This window comes from Tympanuchus pallidicinctus, unplaced genomic scaffold, assembly GCF_026119805.1.
Source record: "Tympanuchus pallidicinctus isolate F22 unplaced genomic scaffold, pur_lepc_1.0 scaffold5, whole genome shotgun sequence".
Lineage (NCBI taxonomy): Eukaryota > Metazoa > Chordata > Aves > Galliformes > Phasianidae > Tympanuchus > Tympanuchus pallidicinctus.
In genome coordinates, this window is record NW_026294769.1 from 56,220,791 (window position 1) to 56,241,623 (window position 20,833).

General features: G+C 41.9%; 1 protein-coding gene across 6 annotated transcripts in view; it reads left to right on the forward strand.

The window, feature by feature from the left end:
- Positions 1-18,801, forward strand: part of GRHL2 (grainyhead like transcription factor 2) — a 63,814-nt gene extending 45,013 nt beyond the window's left edge. For 5 of the 6 annotated variants that reach the window (XM_052704751.1, XM_052704746.1, XM_052704747.1 and 2 more), the window contains 5 exons: positions 1,978-2,009; positions 3,453-3,547; positions 8,098-8,183; positions 12,652-12,716; positions 13,942-18,801. In XM_052704751.1, the coding sequence (XP_052560711.1) occupies positions 1,978-2,009; positions 3,453-3,547; positions 8,098-8,183; positions 12,652-12,716; positions 13,942-14,056 (393 nt within the window). In that variant the 3' untranslated portion in view covers positions 14,057-18,801. The remainder of the gene's footprint in view (positions 1-1,977; positions 2,010-3,452; positions 3,548-8,097; positions 8,184-12,651; positions 12,717-13,941) is intronic. The other variant, XM_052704748.1, reaches the window with a different exon arrangement.
- Positions 18,802-20,833: the final 2,032 nt, after the last annotated feature.

Here is a 20,833-nt window from a genome sequence, read left to right on the forward strand (position 1 = left end):
GGTGGTTGCTTGTTTCAGCTCTTGGTTTTGGTAAATGCAGCTCTTGATGAATAATTTAGCTTGCAGGAGACAAATGCTTTTCTTAGTTCTGGGTGCCCAAAAATAAATGTATACTTCATTAATAACAGACTATTCTATGTTTGTTATGATTTTGTCATTCTTTTGCTAGTAAGGAATGGAAGAAGTCAAGAATTTTGGACTAGTAGTATGAGTGACTAGAAGTCTGTTTTGAACGTTTGAGTTGTCTTGATGAGATGAAGTGCCACCTGGTGGCAGAAGAGATCTCCCTGTCTGGAAAGACTGAAAACAAAGACTAAACTCATTGTACAAGGGTAGGCTTATGAAACACTACTGCCCATTCTCTAGGCATCACCTGGAGATGTGGCAGTTCTTTAGAAGGAAGTATACAGTGTAGTATGGGAAGTAAAATTCCATCATACTGATGCATAATAAAACATATTTAGTTTTGGCTTAGTGCTGAAGTCATGAAATCATTATCACCAGTAAGTATGAGGAAGTCTCCTGACCTGACTTTTTAAGACCTACTTTATTACTTGGTGGGAAATTGCAAACCTGAATTTTCGGGTCAGCTCTGACAGTTTTTTCAAATATGAGCTTGTTATTTATTAGCTTCTCAGGAAGTGGAATGAGACATTTCTATATGTGTTTATAAAGATAAATAGTAGATGATGAAACTTTACAGACACCTCACAGCAAGACATTAAAATAATGAAGGTTAAATGATACTGAGTTTGAATTGCTATTTGTTGTAAAGCTGAGAGGATTGCGGTAGAGCAGAGCACAAAGAGTGCAGACGTTGCAATCACAGCTGTCACTGACTCTCCCTCCCAAATTGGAAAGACGCCCACTCACATATCAGTGCTGGTACCTTCTGTCCTCATGGCTTTCAAAACAAAGTGTGGATTTGTCTCATAACAGAAGAAGGTGGAAGCGTTCAGTGTATGTAATCCTGTAAATAATTTTCCAAATAACTGGAAGATGCTTTAGGCAATGTTCATCCTTGTCTTCTGCTCTGTAAGTTGTAATATCAGTGTTCTTGCTAGCCTGAACTTTTAAAATTGTATTGCATGCTGGTTAATATTAGAACAGTTTATTGTGACAGTGTTTTGTAGCTCCTGGACTTAAAATGCATTTCAGATACTGTACAGTTCAGCTTTACACACACCTCTGAGTGTTAATCTGTACAAATTGTACAGGCTCAGAAGTCAAACCTTCGAGTGACAGCCAAATGTGTGCTGCATCTCGTCAGGGCTCCAATGCCCTGCCTTCACCCCACACTGGCTCAGTAGTTCAGCAGCTGAAATACGGGTGTTCTTCTTGGTACAGACCCACACTGCAGGCATTATATGAGGAATTTGGCTGACTGTTGTGTAAAGCCTTCTGTCCTGGGCTGTGATTTTATACCTCTGCTGCTCCTGTTGGCCATATTTGTTGCTGTTGTAAATCTGGTCCCACTGATTTACACAAAACTGTGATCTGGACTTGTTCTCCTGCCCACAGCCTGTGCAAAAAGATCATCTGTACCATTAGCAATTGCATTTCCATTTGGGCTCTGGTTTAATATTGGTCCTGATTGTTTAATTAGGTTTTCAGACAATATTAAATACGTATAAAAAGCTTTTGAGTGTTGTGGCTTAAATCATATTAAGGATAATTTGGGTGATTAGTGATCTGATTTAGAAAATTGTAAAATAAATGGAAAAATTATGTAAACCAGAGGAGAGGACAAAGTCTGTCAAAATACTCAGATATATTTCAAATAGATGATATTCAACAGCAATTTTTCAAAGCTGCACGTCATCCTGACCAAAATTAGAACTGGAGATGTGTGTGTTTCATAGAAGATGGATTTTTAACAGATTAAGAACCTGCAAACCACTTGTCTTTTCTCCCATTCAAAGTTGCTTTGTTAGGCATGTGTCAGTTTTTGGAATAATTCTTTTTCTCTCCTTCTAGGTTTACTATAATACAGATGATGAGAGAGAAGGGTAAGATATTTATTGTTTCATCAGCTTTGCAGTTAGCAGAACAAATTCGCAGAAAGCAGGCATAAAAATATGAACTAATTCTGATCCCACTCTCCCCCTTTCCTCATGTTCTCTCATCACCAATGATAGGTGAATACTTTGTGTAGAAATAGTAGAGAGAAGGTTTAATGCAGCTTAATTTCCCTTTATGTGAACTGTCTTCTTTTCATACCTATTTTTTCTTACATTTCTGTGTAAAACAATTTGAAGAGCTGTAAGGTTCAACGCAAGGTTAGGGCAATATATTTGATAATAAAGAGTTTTTTATGTAATGGTCTTCAAATAATCATAAAACCATGAATTGTTTAATGAAGCACTAAAATTCACTCACATTCCTGGAAGCTGTTTAACAGCACTTGTGTATGTGACAAATAGAGCAAATGCAGAGCAAACACCCCAATATCAGAAGAGAAAGGAAATAGAATGGGAGATCCTGGGAAGGGAGAAGACTGGAAATGGGAGTGCTCACTGTCTGGCTTTAGAGGAACTGGAAGAATTACAGAAAGTCTCTAAAATACAGAGTCACAAAACAAGGACTTGAACATGTGTGGCTGGTTTCAGCCAGTATTAACTATGAGGCATGCATCCCTCACGCCTTTCTAAGCTGGTTGAATCTCAAGGGAGCAAACTCCAATCAGAGAGTTTGGAGACAGACAGCTGAACTCACCAGTGGTCACAAAAGGTGGACTGTGGTTGGTGGTGGCTGAGAACCAACAGCTAACACTGACTTCAAAACATGAGGCCCTTTCTGTTCCTTCTGTGAAGCTGATGTTCTTCATAAGACTCACAGGGGAATCTGAGCAACAAAGGGTGTTATTGCACTAACCATGTAAGCCTTAGCTCTCTCATGGCCATCATGCTATAAGCCCTCAGCTCCCCGGCAGGGCCTGTCACAGCTGTGGGCTGGATCTGGCTCCAGGTGTTATTCCTTTTGAAACTCACTGTGTTGTGTGGCCTTGGACTTTACAAATGCTTTTGGTATTTTCTAAGGCTCTCTCCAAAAAGAGAGAATGCAAAGTGCATTTCTCCCAAAAGAGATGAATGCATATACAAATGTGAATTCACTTCTTTACTCAGTTGCTTCTTCCTCACCAACTCTTCCAGTGCCTAAATATGTATTTAAACAGTTAAGAGTCTTGAGCGTTTTCTAAATAATATGTCACACTGAATATATTATTTCCTGTCACCTGTCCCAGTCAGTCAGTCTAGGCAATTTGAGAAGCTTGGAGAGTTCAGATATGCATGAAAAGCTAAATCCATGCAATTTCTGGTCTGTTACTTGAGTAGGTAGCAGGGCTTTTGCCAGAGTACCTTTGTACTTTGAGTGTAACTGCTGCTGTTGTCTCTTTCCTGTTGGTGTGAGCACAGTTTTCCATGACATGGCCCCTGTTGTGTGTTTTCTAGTAGCAGTGTCCTGGTCAAGAGGATGTTCCGACCTGTGGAGGAGGAGTTTGGTCCATCCCCTTTGAAACAAATGAAAGAAGAAGGCCTGAAAAGAGGTAATTATCAATTCTTAGTGGTTAAAACTACTGTTCTGGGAGTCCTACTCTCAGACAATGAAAGATGCATCTGGCTTAGACAAAGGCAGTTGTTTGATGCTAATACAAACATAGTACAGATGGGAGAAGATATCATCACACCTGCCCAGTATACAAGGTGGCACTTCAGCAATTGCTAATAATGATGTAAAAGCTGAAAAAGAGACAGAACCATGCACAATCTCAAGAAAGGATCAGGACACAAGTGTAGAAGATGCAAAAAAATTAGAAAGTTTCTTGGCCTTTGGCCAAACTCCATAGTTCAGAAATGTTCCGGTAGCGAGTCTGTGTTTGTTTATTTTTAACTTCTGCTCATCTTTTCTGTTCTGGCTGGGATCACAGGCAATATGCAAGATGCATTGGGTCAGATACAGAGACATTACACAGGCAAGCTTGTGCTGTCTGCAGAGTGAGATTAGCCTGAATGAAATCTCAGAACTTTTCTACCCAATTCGAAATGTAAGGCATGGAGAGACATCCTCCAGTTGACATAGCTAAGTTATTTAAAAGTTTGTTTCCCTTAACTGTTCTTCGCTGCATTGAGAGAATACTACCACAGTTGTGTTCATTTCATATGCTCTATCAGTCTAACCCATTTTCAAGTTCATACCAGTGCAAGTTAGCTTGAATAACACTGAAACAGTGGTTTAGATAGAGCTGTCAACTTTGCGAGAAGATAAGGATGAATGTAAGGTGGTTTTGTCCACAAGATATGCTTTGTGAGCTGTATTTTACAACACAAAGTTATATGTGATAATGCCTTACTCTGCCATAGTTAGGCACTCTGAAGAATATTTGCCACTCCTTTAATCTCGTCAGTTCTGTCATGTAAGGTTATTGGAGAATCCTGGGTTTTGACCAACCCATGTAGATCAAGCTCATTCATTTTTTGAGGTTCACCTATCAGTTTGTGAGACAACAGGGCAACAAGGTATAGAAGTGAGCTCGGTTGTTCTCAGCTACACCATTTGTAAGACTCAACTTCCCATAATCCTATATTTGCAAATTTTTTCTGTTGGTGAGGTAGTATGCTTGCACCAAGGGAAGTATACAAGATTACAGGACAGAGAGAGGTGTCTTCCTAGAATGAATGTAAGCATATTCTTCCTTTAATTAATCCTTTCAATGAATAATATGAGATCAGCACTCACCACAGGCTTGCATCTGGTTGATTCAAGGCCTTGATGAAACTCACATTATCATTCTGGGCTACATCAAGCAGAAGGGGACAGCCACAAGGACTGCATTAAGAACTGTCTTTTACTGCAGTTTCACCTGGGTTTCCCAGCTGGAAGCCTGGAGAGGTGCCTGCAGGGAGATATTGCTTTGCTTTGAATATTCCTATCCTTTGCTGTGGTAAGTTGTTTTAATATTGTCCAGGAATTGCAGCTATTTCAAGGGGAAGATGCAAAAGAAAAAAATGTTTTTCAGCTGACGACAAAACTATGCTAAGTAATTAAATCCAGGAGAGGCATGGAGTCAGAGAAGCTGGAGGATGCTCTCTTCACATCCCCTTCCTGTTCAGTATTTGTTGCAACTTGGTCGATGCTGGAAGGAGGCCAAACCTCCTCCAGCATGGCCTTTGCTCTGGTGAGCTTCCTGCCATCAGGAACCCTACATCTGGGATTGTACTGATGGAGAGCTCCAGCTGAATCTGCCCACTTAACAATACTGTCTTTGCCACAGGAGTCTCTGGGCATTACTGTTCCACTTGTTTTCCCCAGTCCAGCATTTCTAGAAGCTTGGGCCCAGTGAGGGGTTCACGTGCAAATGAAGAGTTAGAGTGACAGTGTGTTGTTTCCCCTCTGCCTCTTGGAGCTAAGTACCAAGGGACAGCCCTCAAGAGAATAGGGTTATGAAGGGGGTTACAAACCATCAGTGAGACAAGTTTCATATTCTCACACAGATAGCTGCATCTGTTTGAATGTATCTTTCATGTCCTTGGTCTCTGTGGAAAGTACAAGTGCCCAACACAGAAATGTAGAGGATGTTAATCTGCACTATGTGCAGATTTCAGTGGAAGTTTCCCATTATAAATCCAGCAGCCCTGTTACAAATCAGGTTGGTTTCCAATCTTGTCATTCTCAGCCTGTCATATTTTTTTTCTCTCTGAAGTGTTGTGTTAAACACTTAAACCATTTTGGGTTCAAAAAAGATAAGGTTTGGTGAACCATCCCTGAGAATACATTCTTTAACTCTTTTAGCTGAAGAACTGGTATCTGAGTGATCAATGAAAACTCTAAGAGTAGAAAAGGAAAGCCTGGTGACAGCTACCAGCCCTACTTTCCTTGTCTAAAATGTGCCACATCTCCATGCAGGGATATGTTGACAAAGTGCCCTGGTTGCTCAGTGTGAGGCTGGGCATTGGTGACACCTGTGCTCAGCTTGCCAGTCTGAGTAGAGGACTTCCTCTCTCATCACGTTTTTAGTTTCCTTTTTGCCATGTCTGCTGTTGGTTTTCCACCTTGGCAGATTTGCCAATTGAGATCCAAGCTGTTGACACTTTCAGAAGAGCTGTCTGACATTGTTCTTTCACATTCATGTTTAAAACCCCTGTTGAGTGGCCTGACTTCCAGAAATCTCCCAGATGCAACAGCCTGCCTTCGTTCAACAAAAGCTGCTTACTGGTGTGGTTTTGTGAATCAGTGCTATTTTTTAAGTACCTGAAGATAAATTTGTCACTTCTGCCTTTTGCAACTCCTTTTAACATCTAAAGAGCATTAGGGAGTATTGTGGGCTGCAGCTTTGACAAGAACACTGAAAGCCAAGTCCAGGTAGTGCAGAGATTAGGAAAATCTGAATTTGTCTTACTCTGTCAAAAATAACTCACTGCCTGATGCAAGATATTTTTCCCCCCAAATATTGCAGTCTCTGCTTTTGAAGTGAGATTGTCAAGGTGGCACGGAGGTGGTGACAATAGGTGCACAGGCTGCTAGTGCTGGTTGAGTCACATCAGCACACAAAGGTTTGCCGGGCTGCTTTGGCAACTGGAGCAGAGGGCAGTCTGAAGAACAGCTCACAGAACTGGGCTATTTTTTACATGCATCTGCTCTTTTTGTTCGCAGTGCAGGAGGATTCACAGGGGCCAGAATAATGGAGCACAAGAGCAGAGAGGAGGCAGGATCTTAAGGCACTGATGCTGCCAGGAGTCATTTATGGAAAAGCGTGCTAGTGAATCAAAACTGGGCTTTTCACACCTGTTATTGGGAAAGAAAACCAACACCCCTCCCTTCCAATATGTTTACTAATCCTGGCTCTCTGTGCGTGTAATAGTGATTCAAGTCTCCTGTTATCCTTGTAATGGATCCTTCATTCAGTATAACATTCCCTGAGATGCCAAACACAACAGAGCAATTTAAAGCTGAGTGCTTGGTTTGTACCATGACCCCATCTTTAGCCTCAGACTGAGGCATTTTTCCTCTTTTCAGACACGTTTTTAGTTACTAAGGTTGGCAGATGGTTCAGATGTTCGAAAAGCTAGAAGTTACAGGACAGCCCTCTAGTTGCAAGAAAAGTATTACTGAAACAGTAAATATGTCAGTACAAATAAAAATAACATTTGAAAAGAGTGCTTGCTCATGCAAGTAAGAATATCAAAACCAATCAAGTTTTAACTACTGCTGTGAAAATTTTTGTTCCTTTATATTCTGACCATTGTTTAATTTGTGAGCCAAAGTTATCTGAGCTTCTTTGGCACCAAAAAGGACTCTTTCAAATGCCAAATGCAGGTAAAAAGACTGCTACAACAGGTATGCAGAGCCAATTTGAGGCTAATACTTTTAAATTGAAGATGCAAAAATTGCCATTATTTCTGACACCTGGTTTTGTAGACCAAGACAGGAAACTGATCTGGGCAGCCATGTTTTAAGCCTTATTCCAATCATTTGAAAACATGGGCAAAAAAGCTACAATTTGCTGCAAATATGCCTGAATTCATGCTGGTACAGTCTTCAGTTATGTTTATTTCTATTTATTTTATACACATCTGCTTTGCTTTTGCCAGATAACCAGCAAGTCTCTCTGTCAGTGATTAGCATTTATTTTCCTTCTTATTGCTTTTTGTCTGTGAGGATTGGCTACAGGTCACCTTTTTTGTACCTGTTTTGTTTGCTTTTGCCAAGTAGTTTTGCCTTTTTTTTTTTTTTTTAAATGTCTTTCCCAGTCTTTTGGATGAAGTTTGGAGAAGATGCAAGCCAAGAAAAGGAAGTCCTTGCTTGCATGTTTTGTCACAGGACAAAACATTTTTTGTTGGGGTTTCTTTTCTCTGCGTACATGGAGGTTTGAATTCCTGAATGCCTAGACCACATTGAACTAAATTCATTGCATTTTCCTTGTGTGTTTTCACAGCAGCCATGGTGTGTTTTCCGTGTTTGGATCACTGTTGATAGGAAATTCCTCTTTTCTTTTTAAGAGCAAACCATTTTCAGCATTTCATTTTTCTACTCAATGTGAGGTGTTTCATCTGTTCAGTTGGCTGGACTTGCTCCAAGTTTGTCTTTTTTCTGTTTCAGTGCTTTTATATGTGAGGAAGGAGACAGATGAGGTGTTTGATGCCTTGATGCTGAAATCGCCCACAGTGAAGGGGCTAATGGAAGCGGTAAGTATCCAGTGTCCTTACTTCATCTTTCTTAGTAAGAAAATTTTGAGACTCTCAATGTGTTGCTGAGATAAAATATAATAGAGAGATGAAGCTATTCTCAGATATATTAAAAGCTTAATAAGGGCTTTTTGGAGCACATCTCTGAAATGTTGACATGTTCTAAACTGAATGCTGTCAGCAAGTTACTGAGATAAAATAGACTCACAGAACTGGTTTATTGGAGAGCCAACCCTTGAGGAATGGCAGTAATTAAGCAATGTCAAGAAAGCAGGGAAATAAAGGCTTCGTTTTCTGAAACACTTCTTCTTGAACTGCTGATTCAGAACCTGTTCAATGTTCTGCAGTGCTCATTGGTGTATTCAGAGCCATCTTTTAAAGAAGAGGACCAAAGATGCACTGTTTCCATGTGAATTTCATCTGGCTTTTGTTCAGTGCTGTCTCAGCACACAAGGGACAGGTCATGAGCCAATGCAGGCAGGTCATTCATACTCCTGTCTCACACGCCTTATCCCGCCCTAGCTCCCACTATGACCTGCTCAAGCCTGTCTCTTTGTCAAGATGCATCTTACTCTTGAGTTTTTCTTTGTTACATGTTATCTGTGGTTGTGAGTGGATATTTTTATAGTTAATACTGTTTATATGAGCTGATGGCTAGTATCTGTGTGGAATTTGGTGGGGGAAGGGTGAAGAAGCAATTGTGTGTCTCGTTGCATAGGTGGGGAACTAATATGAGACTGACCTGTAGAGAGAAACTGCCTGGCCTGAGAAGATGGGAATGGAGGAAAATGCCTCTAGAGAGCTCAGCTGAGTGCTAGAAGTATATATATTCATGCTTGCATAAAATCATCAGTGTCTTGTAGCACGTGTCAAATATAGTAAGGATTGAGTTACTTGGCCAGAGGTACAAGACAAAAAGATGTTGTGGATTTTGGGACTGTCTCAAGCACCTACTCAGATCAGGGTATCTCCGAGGTGAGTCAGCTGCGTTACAGAAATGGCCTAATGATTCTTTTGCTAAAGCTGTACCTGTGCAGAATGCACATGTATAATAATAGGAAGGCTTCACTTGAAGGGGCTGCAATCTGATTCATGGTAAAACTGGAACGTGATGTTATCTTGTCTTTATATGAAAGTTAAAAGAAAGTTTTAATTCTTCCATAACACTTCATGCTAACGTTAACATTTTATCTTCGGTATTCTGTGTCTCTTAATGCCTGTATCCAGTTACTTTGTACCATAAAAATAAAGCTGGTCCAGAAACAGGAAAGGTTTCTGTATACTTCTGTCAGCACAGCTGCTAACTCAGTGGCATGATTTCGGCACCAGAGAAATCTAATCTGTTGTAAAACGTCCCAGATCACTGGAAGGAATACATTCATAAAATTTTAATTCTCTTTGGTAGGATATAGTAGATAAGTGAATGCCAAAAAGCTGTCAAATTATATACTCTAAACTACTTTCTCTGCAATCTTTTCAGCAAATAATGCAATTTTGTAATTGTGCACATCCTAAATACTCAATTCTAAGTTCAGTGCAAGGATTCAAGAAACTGAAGATCTGGTGACTGACCAGATCCAAATCCTGCTTTCAGACTCATCCAAATTCCATCCAAAGTGGTTAACTCTTTGGATCTCAGTAGGTGCTGCAGTCTAACATGACAGAGGATGATCTAAACTGGGAAATTCAAGCATCTTCCAATGTCTTTCTAAAATTAAAACCAGCTGAGTTCAACAGAGCTTGCTAGACCACAGTTTATTGTACATGTCTATATGTATGTGTTCTTCCAACCTATTTAGGGCAACAGAGGAATCCATAGGAATAAATTGGCAGAGATATTTTCCTGCATTCCTTTACCAGCCCAGGTCATTTTTGTGCCTTTTGTGTCATCCTGACTTGAGCAGAAAAAGCATTTCTGGTGGCTTCTGCAATCAGATGTGTGCTACAGACAGAGTTGCCATGCCAGGGGGCTGCAGCCCAAAGGGATAACCAGCCTGTCATTTCAGTACCACTCGGAAGGATGTCCCACAGCTTCAGGCATCCTAAGGGAAGCAGAGAATTCTCTGCTCAGAATATTTCACAATAGAGATTATAAGGGAAAATACTCCAAATAAAGATATATTTTATTACTGTATTGTAGCATGCTTGTGATCAGACACAAAATCCTGTTTTATGTGGAGGCTGACAGTAGTGTTTTTCCCCCTGAGTTGGCAACAAACCTGTTTCAGAAAAGGGTGTTAAGTGAGATGCCCTAGCAGATGCTAGCTCTCTGCTTTCTCAGATTCTGCAGCAGGACTTAGCACATTTGTACTGGAGACTTGCTTTCTGAGCCTCTGTGTGGGAGGCTTTTCTATTCTCCTGCTTCAAGCCGTGCTTCTACAGCTCACCATTTAGTATAATTGGTTGAATCCTTAGGGGTTCCTGAGAAATGTGCTTAGTCAGTTGGCTGGAAGTCTTTCCCAAAGCTCACTAATCCCTTCATATCATGTAAATCCCACACCTGTCACAGACAGTGTGACAAGCAAGACTTTCTTGGCCCCACCACTCATAGCTTGTGTAGGAAGTGGTGTCCCAGGGTCCCAAACCACTTTGAGCAACATTTGATATGCAAGAGTGTTAGGCATCGCAAGTATCCTAGGAAAGTTTGATGCTGGAACGTGCAGAATGCTGTATATTAACTGCTAGTAAGCCTCTTTGAGAAAAGAATGTTTGTATCAAGTCTTCAGCATTGATCTTTACAATATCCTTCGCTTCAGAGTTAACGTGCCCAAGAAGATACAGCATTTCCTCATATTCACACAGGAATTGTGACATTTTCACATATCTCCAGCACAGTATCCAAGAGGGCAGTGAAACATGTTGGCACAAGTAAAAGTGAGGTATGGAGTGGGTGGGTCTGGTGAACCCTACCAGATGCTCCTTAAATACATCATCCCCTGTTAGCCACAGATAGAAACTGCAAGCAGAGGAAACTGTTGGTGGTGTCAAAGTTTCATTGACTTGTCATATCTTGGAGTTATGCTGTACTTCCTAAATAGAAAATTCTGTGTTAGGCAAGATAGCAATTGTACAAGTATAGGTGATGTAGGCAGGTACAGGCTAGTTAATTTTCTATCTGTCTGGATGAGAGCCGTGTTTGAGGTTTAACCTGAGAATATTTGAGTCTGTCCCTGGTGCTGAGTTTTATTCATTGCTTGCTTTTCATTTTCTGTTTCATAATTGCTTTCATTTACTTTTCTAAAATATGACTTTTCTCAATGGCAATCTGAGCACAAACACAAGGAAAGGATTTCACAGTGATTGATGTTTGACAGGTTTTAGTGGATTTTTAATTGTGCATTTCAGTTCTCTGATGCAGAAGAAAAGAGTCAGCTATTTAGCTGCAACCTCATTTAACCTGGGAAGAGCAAGAAGCTTACTTTTGTTGGCAGTAGCATACCACAGTTCATTAATCACCGACTAAAAGGTCCTTTTTCCATAATTATTCTTCCTCTTGGGACAATCCTATTCTAAAGTGTGAGTGGTGAGACCCGTTCCCTCAAAAAAAAGTCATAATTTAGAAAGGAAGCTCTCAGTTCTGAGGAACATCAGCTCCAGGAATGCACCATAGGTTTGTTTTGGAGTGAGCCAACACACTGATGCAAACTAAAGCCAAAACATTGCAGTGAAGGATGCTTGCTGATGCTGGCAATTTATTGGCTATATTCTTCACTCAAAGTTTTGCTATATTGTTTACTTTACCATGTGAGTGGATGTAAAGGGGTTGATTTTAAAAGTCCTTTACCATGTTAACAGACTTCTCTGAGGCATCTTGTTATGAGTACATTCAGGTGATGCTCTGTGGTACAGCATTCTCGTTTTGCAACCCTAGTAATTGAGCCACCTCCCCAGCAATATGGTCTGTGCAGTACCATGGCCTCCCACCAGAAAAGGGACCCAGAAGATACTTTTCAGGCCAAAGGAGCCATGAAGGGTCCTGTTAGCTTAACAGATATTGAAATGCCATTGAGAAATAGTAGGTGTCCTGTTGTGTTGCTGCTCCCCTGTCTTTTGCCTTGGATGAGGTGTATTTGCTTCCATGAGTCCAGAAAATCAGACTAAGGAAAGGCAGAAAGATTGCTGACGGGATTGAAATTCCTGGGTAGCATCTGAACCTGGGGAGTGTGTTAATTCTCAAGCAGATCAGTAGAAAATGCTGCAGCAATGATAAATCATATCTGTGAAAACTGTAGTCTCCAAGTTTCTGGATAGAAAAGTTAGTATTTTTAATGAAGATTTTTAGGATTATTTCTCCCCGAATCATCCTTAAATAAAGATATAATGTCGTTGTAACTTTTCTCTTGAGACTTTTCTTCGTAGTTATCCTGTCAAAGTTTGCAGAGACGATGTTTAAATTGCCTTATGTAAAGCGAAGAGGTGAGGTGCTATTCCTCATCAGTCTTTATTTCCTTTGTTTTGATGATTTCAGATCTCTGAGAAATATGGATTGCCAGTGGAAAAGATTGCAAAACTTTATAAGAAGAGCAAAAAGGGGTAAGTAAGCCAAAAGTAAACTAACTGTGACAGTCAGGGATCCCAACTATGCCTGGGGCATCATTATACTAGATAGTACAAACACTTCTAGGAGACCTGCCCACAGCCCTAAAATCTTACTGTCTATGGAAAAAGCAAACGGTGGCAAAAGAAGGAACATCCAGCCTCTCTCTGACTGGCATTCATAGGCTTACAGTGAAGGAGCAGTATTTATGTTTGGAAAATGTATTTGCGTAAAGCCTGTTTTATAGGCTATATACTTAACAACATTGTGGAGAGTGGTATGGGAAAGGCACAGCCTTTGCTGTGAATGCAGCATGGAGTTTCCCTGCAGCATTAAGAAGAAATGGGCCGCTGCCTGAATCTGAAAGGCAGGCAAGCACAAGGGAGAGCGCTGTTTGCTGCAGGGTTTCAACTGAGTAAATTTAGACATGAGCATCACAGCTGTGGTTTTATAATAGCAAGGCTACTATGCTTTATCATAAATCTGAATCTCTCTGTTTTAACTTTTTGTTACTGCTAAGTAACATCAATATTCTAGCAACATCATTTTAAGTCAGTCATTTATTTTTGGCTCTAACTGTAACTTAGGGCAGTGTTTTGTCTGATGATTTATTTTGCTTTTGAAAATACAGGTGAGACTTGTCATGTTTTGCTTCTTTCTTACACTGTTTCCAAGAGATGTGTTTGTTGGAAGAAATCCTTTATGGTAAAGAGTGAGGATGACACTCCTATACACCTATACTAGTACTCTTGCACCCGAGCTGAGTCCTGTGAGCTGTGTGCACAGCACCAATTACACTGCTTTCCCATGTCAGTGACTCACATCATGGAGGAGGAGGAGCAGCTTTTTTGTGGCATGGCTGGGAAGTAGAAAAAGAGATGCACTTGGGGGATCTGGCACTGCACATAGGAAATGCTGGCTGAGTCTGCACCAAATCTGGTGTGCATCTGCAGGCAATTCCAGAAGTGGGTAAAGTTGTAAAGTCCCAGCCCTGACATATCTAACTACTTTCACAAGTTGCAACCTATAATCCAGAGGCTAGAAGGGACTACGGGGCAGACCTTGATGATAATTTCCCATCTTGTCCCTGTACTGGCACGTGCTGGAGTCTCTTATTGTTTCATGTTGAAGTCAGTGGAGTGTGTGCATGCAGTGGAGTGCATGGCTTTCCCTTTTGCTGTTCTGGTATGTGAAAATACTGATTTTTGCCTTTGTCACCAGTATCCTGGTAAACATGGATGACAACATTATTGAGCACTACTCCAATGAGGACACATTCATCCTGCACATGGAAAGCGTGGTTGAAGGCTTCAAGATCACACTGACTGAGATCTAGCCTCAGACCAGAGCCCTTTCGTAAAGAACCCACAGCATTTCATTCTTCTTGGAAAGCAGAAGATGCCTCTGGAAGTTGACAGACATTGATCAGAGAAACTGTTACAAGACTGCTTTGAAAATATTGTCCGTTCTGCACATGCACACCTACTGCATACAGGCTTGGGTTCGTCAAGCACAAGGCCACTCATGTTAACCTGGTCCCTTATTTATTGCTCCCCACTCTCCATTGTACAAGCAGTTACCAGCCCCCAGATTTGTAATCAGATGACCCACTGCAAATGTGAAATGCAGCATTTTAGTCCATGCTTTAGTGTGGATAAGCTCATTCTAAAATATAGTGAGGAACTTTGCTGGTCCAGTTTCAGAAATCTTATGTAAATCTCTTTGCCAGTAGTTCTCTCCTCTCGCTAAAAACAGTGCTAAAGGTGGGGAAAGTGGCTGACAGAGTTCACTTGCTCAGACCAATCCATATCTCTCTCTAGTGTATAGTCTTGCCAAATACCTCTGGTAGTTCTCAGCATGTAGCAATGAGGACTTGTAAGTAAGGCATTCAGCTACAAATGTCACTTGTAAGTAAATGGTAAAGAAACCATTTTAACCTTGTATATAATGTTTATAATATGCAATAATATATTTTAACTACTGTATGTGGGCACGTTTATTGCCACTATGTTTTTGTATGTATTGGGCTTAGGGTTTAACAGAATATTTCCTAGAAGATTAGATTTCTGCAATCTGTTAAGGAGTGTGTACTGAGAATCTGAGTCTGCATTTGTGCACTCCATCCCTGCCCACCCAGTTTTATACTGAAATATTGGAGCAGACAGTGCTACAGCATTTGGAGTGCACTGTCACTGTGGGACCCACCTTTGGTGCCCAGGTCTCAAACATAGACACCTGAGTACTCCATCCAGCTTTCACCAAATCATAGAAGCACCCCTGTGTCTGGTGTGCCTAGAGGCCTGTTCTCTTAGTGAAGCGAGGGCTCTCAAAATGAGCCTGTCTCAAACCCCAACAAACTGCTCATTAAAGCATTCCTCTAGACTGCAAGAAACTTCAGACATCTTCTTAAGGGAGTTTGCTCTTGTATCTCCAAGGAATGATTCTGTTTTGACTCCTAGTGCAGTTCAATGAGGTAAAAAGTTGGGCTTGATGTAAATATTTTACAGGCTGGATCTGAACCCAGGGTCAACTATGCAGTCACACCATCAAGTTCCACATCTGTCACAGGAATTCTGAGAGAGAAAGGCTACAGCCTAATCATACCAGGAAAGGAGTCCAAGGCCTTGATGTCCCCAGCAAATGCAAACCTGGCACCTGTCTCTCTACTTTTCAGCTCCTCTTCCTGTCTTAGATTGCTCCTCACACAGTGAACAATCCTGTGGTTTTCAATTGTAAGCATTTCATTTCCCATGCACTGTGCAGGGATCCCATGAGACAGGCAGAAATGTGAGGCCTTTCCTACGAACAACCTTTAGAGTTTTATTGGTTCTTCCTTCTAAAGACTCTTTTTCACTTAGTCACAGTATTTTTTCATTAGCGGTTAATGACGTAAAGAAACACTGCTGAGTTTAATGGGGCTCCTTCTCTCGTGGCTTGAGCTGTGGGAGCTATTTACATCCAAGCAAAGTAGTTGGAAAACCTAACCAATCTGATTCTATCATATTTCTGCATCAATTGTCTTGCAAGCTCTTGCAATTTCTTAACTTCATTAGTGATAGCATCCCATTAAAATCTGATCTTCAAACACAAAAGTCAGGTACCTGTCAAAGCTCCTGCACTCTCAGAGCCTATGAAAGCTCTCTGCTACATGTGTCAGGACTATCACATTCAGAACCCATACACATCTGGAAGGCAAAGCGTCTGTTTTGTCTGTCTTCTCTCTCTTTCTACTCATCCTTTGTGTGTTCTTTCTGCTCCTGATGCAGACTTGTGTAGTAATTCCATTGTCTTTTTATGGATACATACCCCAGTAAAATGCTTTTGCTACATTGCTTAAGGATGGACATCTTAGATTGGATACAGTGGATACAGTAGATACAGTGTATTTAGGGTAATTTCATTTATTTTTGCTTGGTTCAGACTCAGATAAAAAGTCTTTGCTGACATAGCCCAGATACTTTTCCACTCCCAAAAAACAGGACAGTTTTGACAGGCAGCATTAAGAACTGGGGCCAGTACACAAGACTTGTGAGCAATGCTGTTGGTTCTTGTATTTATCTCTTATTTAATGGTGTTTGGGATTCCAAGGAATTTAACTGAGATTTCTCAGTTGGTCACGATGTCCCAGCAGAGGCTGTGTGCTAAGCTCAGCAGTAATCACATGCAAGATTTGAGCCCAGGTTCTGCCTCTATCAGTGACTGTGGTGTCTGGGACTGGGTTGTGGTGTGCCGCATTAGGGGATGTCAGTGAGAATTTGAGGTTCACAGAGAAGGATGGGACTGTCCTGGCAGCACCAGCACCCTTGTTAGTATTTTATCCTTGTATTACATAGAGGTGGAACTCCCTTTGGTAATTAGAGCTAGGCTCTGCTACACACTGCAACGTCCAGCTCTGAGGAGCAGTATCGTAGAATCACAGAATGGCTTGCATTGTAAGAGTCCTTGGAGCACACCCATCCTCAACCCCCTGCCATGGGCAGGGCTACCTCTTCCTAGCTCAGGCTGCCCAGGGCCCATCCAATCTGACCTTGAGCACCTCCAGGGATGGGGCACTCACAGCTCACTGGGCAGCTGTGCCAGTGCTGAACAACACCAGCTCCCTCAGCCTTTCTTCATAGGAGAGGTGCTCCAGCATCTTCATGGTCTCCTCTAGACCTATTCCAACATCTCTGCATCCTTCTTGTACTGGGGCCCCAGGCATGGATCCAATACTGCAGGTGGGGCCTCACGAAAGCAGAGCAGAAGGGGACAATCCCCTCCCTCGCCCTGCTGGCCTCCCCTCTGTTGGTGCAGCCTAGTTGGCTGGCCTTCTGGGCTGCAAGGCACACTGCTGGCTTGTCAAACATTTGTTCACCAGAACCCACAGTATAGGATCAGCAAAAGCTGCAATGCTCCAGGAAATGCTGGAGCTTAAGGAGCAGAGCTGCCTTTCCAATGCCATTTTAGGAGCTTTAGGTCAGGCACTGTCCAGGGAAGGAAAGTTGTTTCCAAGATTAACTGAAAGCTTTTCTAAATATATCTCTAAGTGTACAAATTCCTGGTCAGTAGCAAGAGAGCTGATCCCCCTGCCTTCAGCTCCATCTTACAGTCTCACTGTAGAGAGCAGGGCTGAGGAGGATGGATAGCACTTATCCAGACACTAAGAATATTTTAGAACAACTACTGGAGCTAGTTAGGGATGATCATTAAGTTCATTTACCTGCCAGGGCCTGAGGACTTTGTTTTTCTGCTCCATATGCCAAATGCATCACAAGCATGTAAATAATTATGAAGAGGAAATCACCCTGCACTGGGTCAGTTTAGTTACAGCATCAGCTGCCGCAGAAGCACTGAACCTCAGTGCTGGTCATGGCAGCTACAAGGGTTCACCACCTCTGAGGGTTTGTTGCTCAAAATCAGGACATCGGTGTTGGGGAAGGGCCAGCACCAAAAATGCAGACTTCTGAAGGAGGGACCCATTCAAAGGCCACAAGGAGCATAAAGTCTCAGTCTGTTGTTTAAAATGTATGTGTTGCTTTTGTTTCATGAGGAAGTCTGATTAATGCTGTGTCTTCCAAATATGAAGAGTTAAATGGAAGTAAGATTTGGCTGTCATTTAGCACGAGACAGGAACGTCTTTGTTGCCTCCTTTTGTGGCACTGCTATGGTTGTTTACTCAAGAGAACAAAACTGATTTCCTTCTACAAGAGGACAGGCTGGAATCTAGTGCAGCCTCGAGGCTGCTCAGCATCGTTTCCATACAAAGAGCGAGAGCAGTGCAGTGTCTGTAGATGTCCTGTGAAAGACTATGACTGGTGCAAAAGGCAGAGTAGCCTTCTAAGCTCTGGCCTTTGTTCCTGCTGCACATTTGGCACTATGTCTGTCCTTTTGATTATTTGCTATAGAAACCCAAATTTCAGACTCTGCTTTCCTTTCACACAGTCAGGTGCTTACATCCCCAAAATGTAGTGCCTCCTTGCAGCGAAACTTCGTTGATGTATGGCAGCTTTCCCATCAGGGTATTTGGAGGACTTTTTATCACTGAATGTTAACTACAAAGAAAATAGCCTCTTTTTTCTTTTTTCCTTTTTTTTTTCTTTTCTTTTTTCCTTTTTTTTTCTTTTTTCTTTTTTCTGTGTTTTCATTAAGTCATTGGTCAGTGGAATTCAGAGATCAAGAGCCTTTCTTGTACATTTTCCTCTTTCAGTCTGTGGACGGATTAAATGCTATAAATGAATTCAAATGATTGGTAAAAACTCAGCCCTCCAGCTGTCAGAGAAGCTGTATGTTGATTGGTATGAAACTGGGAAGGAGTATCTTAGGGCCTTAAATGTAAAGCTTATGAAATGTTTATATGCTCTTCCATTTCCTATGAATTGAGACAAGATACAAACGAGTGTTTGTGCCAAAGTTTGTAACAAGCCCTCGCTCTGACAAACAACAAACTATGTATAAATAGTGTGCTTTTATATTAAGGAATAGCTCATGTAACTTAATAGTGTTGCAACTGGGAGAGGGGTTTGATAAACTGTAAATACAGTTATTTTATTTTTTGTACATTTTTAAGAAGGAAAAAAATAAATATTCCTATGTATGAGATAATATCTCTGTTGTTGTGGCGTGGGGATGGAGTTCCTATGAGTGAGCCCAGAAAGTGTACCAATAAGAAGAAAGTAGGAACCCGTGCTACAAGAAAACAAGTGCAGAGCCCGAAAAAAATAATCAGCAAACAGTGCATACAGCTTTTACACTTTTGGGTAGCGCCTGCTGGTGACACAGATGTGGTGCAAGAGTAGTGGAGACTTCAGCCCCAGTCCAGCTCTCCTGGAATAGATAGGTTCAGGTCAGCTTTCCATCAGCAAAATGGGTATGAGTTTATTAATCATTTTCTCTCTTCCTTTGTTTGCCCCAGATTTTCAATCTGTAACCAAACAAACTTGGCAGAGGAATCCCAACAGAGGAAGTACACTTCAGTGGATTTTTTGAGATTAATAGGGAGAGGAAGGAAAATTAATCTGTTGTACACTTCAGTAGTATTTCAGTCTTCCATTTCCTAGGTGTACACATTTTCTTTCTTCCTCACCACTTTTCTGCAGAATGTTTAAGTGTCAATGTGAAATTGCCCAACCTTGGTGGGAAGGATTCACGAGAGTGCTGGGACAGGATTATCAGATTTATCTTAATTATTCAAATGCAAAAACTCTCAAGTGGAAGGAGGAATCTGATCTCAAACAAGTGGGTGATAAAGAGGATCTCTCTTGATGCACCAGATCTGGCTCTTCAAGCAAAGTAATCAGGAGAAGAGTTGAACTCCTGAGAGGATTTAGGGCAGAACCTTCCTCCCTAGCAGTTTGCAGCAAGTCTAGAAAAGACATAGCATGCCTGGAGCCCTCAGATCACCTCTCCTTTATAGGTTTCTTCATATCAGCAGGATTTTGCATCAACGTACAACCAAAAGAGAAGCGGTCACCTGCTTCCTCTGTTGGCTGGACTTTGCGGCCTGGGTTCATGTAACCAAGCAGGAGCACCTGATGTCCTACAGTCAGTGGAGAGACACAGAGGTAGACATCTTTAATGGAGGCAAAGGTGAACTGCTGACTTTCTCCCATCCTGATCTCCTGGCATGTTGGAGCGTCCTGGGAACCCAGTGGAAATTCTGATAGTAGCACCTTGGTGAGCACGGGGCACTCAAATCTGCTCCCACTGTGCCCCGTATGCCCAAGGCACTGATGCATACTGGCCCATGCCTCTTTCAGTAAAACACTTTCATAAACCATTTTGATTCCCACCATTTATCTTTTTTTTTTTTTTTTTTTTTTTTTTTTTTTAAACAAATGAGAGCCTAGGAGGCAAAAGCCCATCAGTTGTGAAAGCAGCATGGGGCAGCCGTGTTGTGTTGCAGGGTGGCGGAGATCGGAGCCGATACCTCCTGCTCAGGGCAAGTCCTGGCTGGAATGAGCTGCCATGCAAGAGCCAACCTCAACATCTCCTTTCTTCCCAGAGAAGATTCCCAGGCGATGAGGGAAGAAATCAATTCGCCAGCAATCTCAGCCAGTGCAGAATGGAGTTGTAGACCCAGGGACTCCAAGAGTCAACTTAATCCCACCCATCGCCATCCCCACCAGAGGGGAACTCATCCACCTGCGTCTGGGTTGAGGAGTGTTCTCACAGCTGCCAAAGATTTAAAACAAGGGCTGTCTCTTGGAAAACGTGGTGTTTCCTAATCATTGTGAAAAGTATTTGTCACTGTTTGGTGTATCACACACTGGGGCACACGGTGCTCCATAGCTCGGTGCGTCTGGCTGACTAGATGACAGCAAAAGAGGTTTTTCTTCCAGATGCGCTGGAAACCACAGAACCTCATCCTCTCCTGCAACCACTCTGCCTGCTGCCAGCCCCAGCACAGCCTTGCTCCTCTGCAGCCAGCGCCTGTCCTCCAGCAGCAGCCAACAGGGGTGTGATGCCCCGTTTCTTACATAGTTCACAGACTGACTGGGCTTGTCGAAGTAATCCCATTTCCTGGGTGCTGCCTGCCATAGAAGTTTAATAGTGTTTTATAGGAAGTCATTTTACGGAGTGGCTCTTGAGATGCAAATGCTTTAGGGGCTGAGTGGCTGGAAGCGCCCTGCCTGCA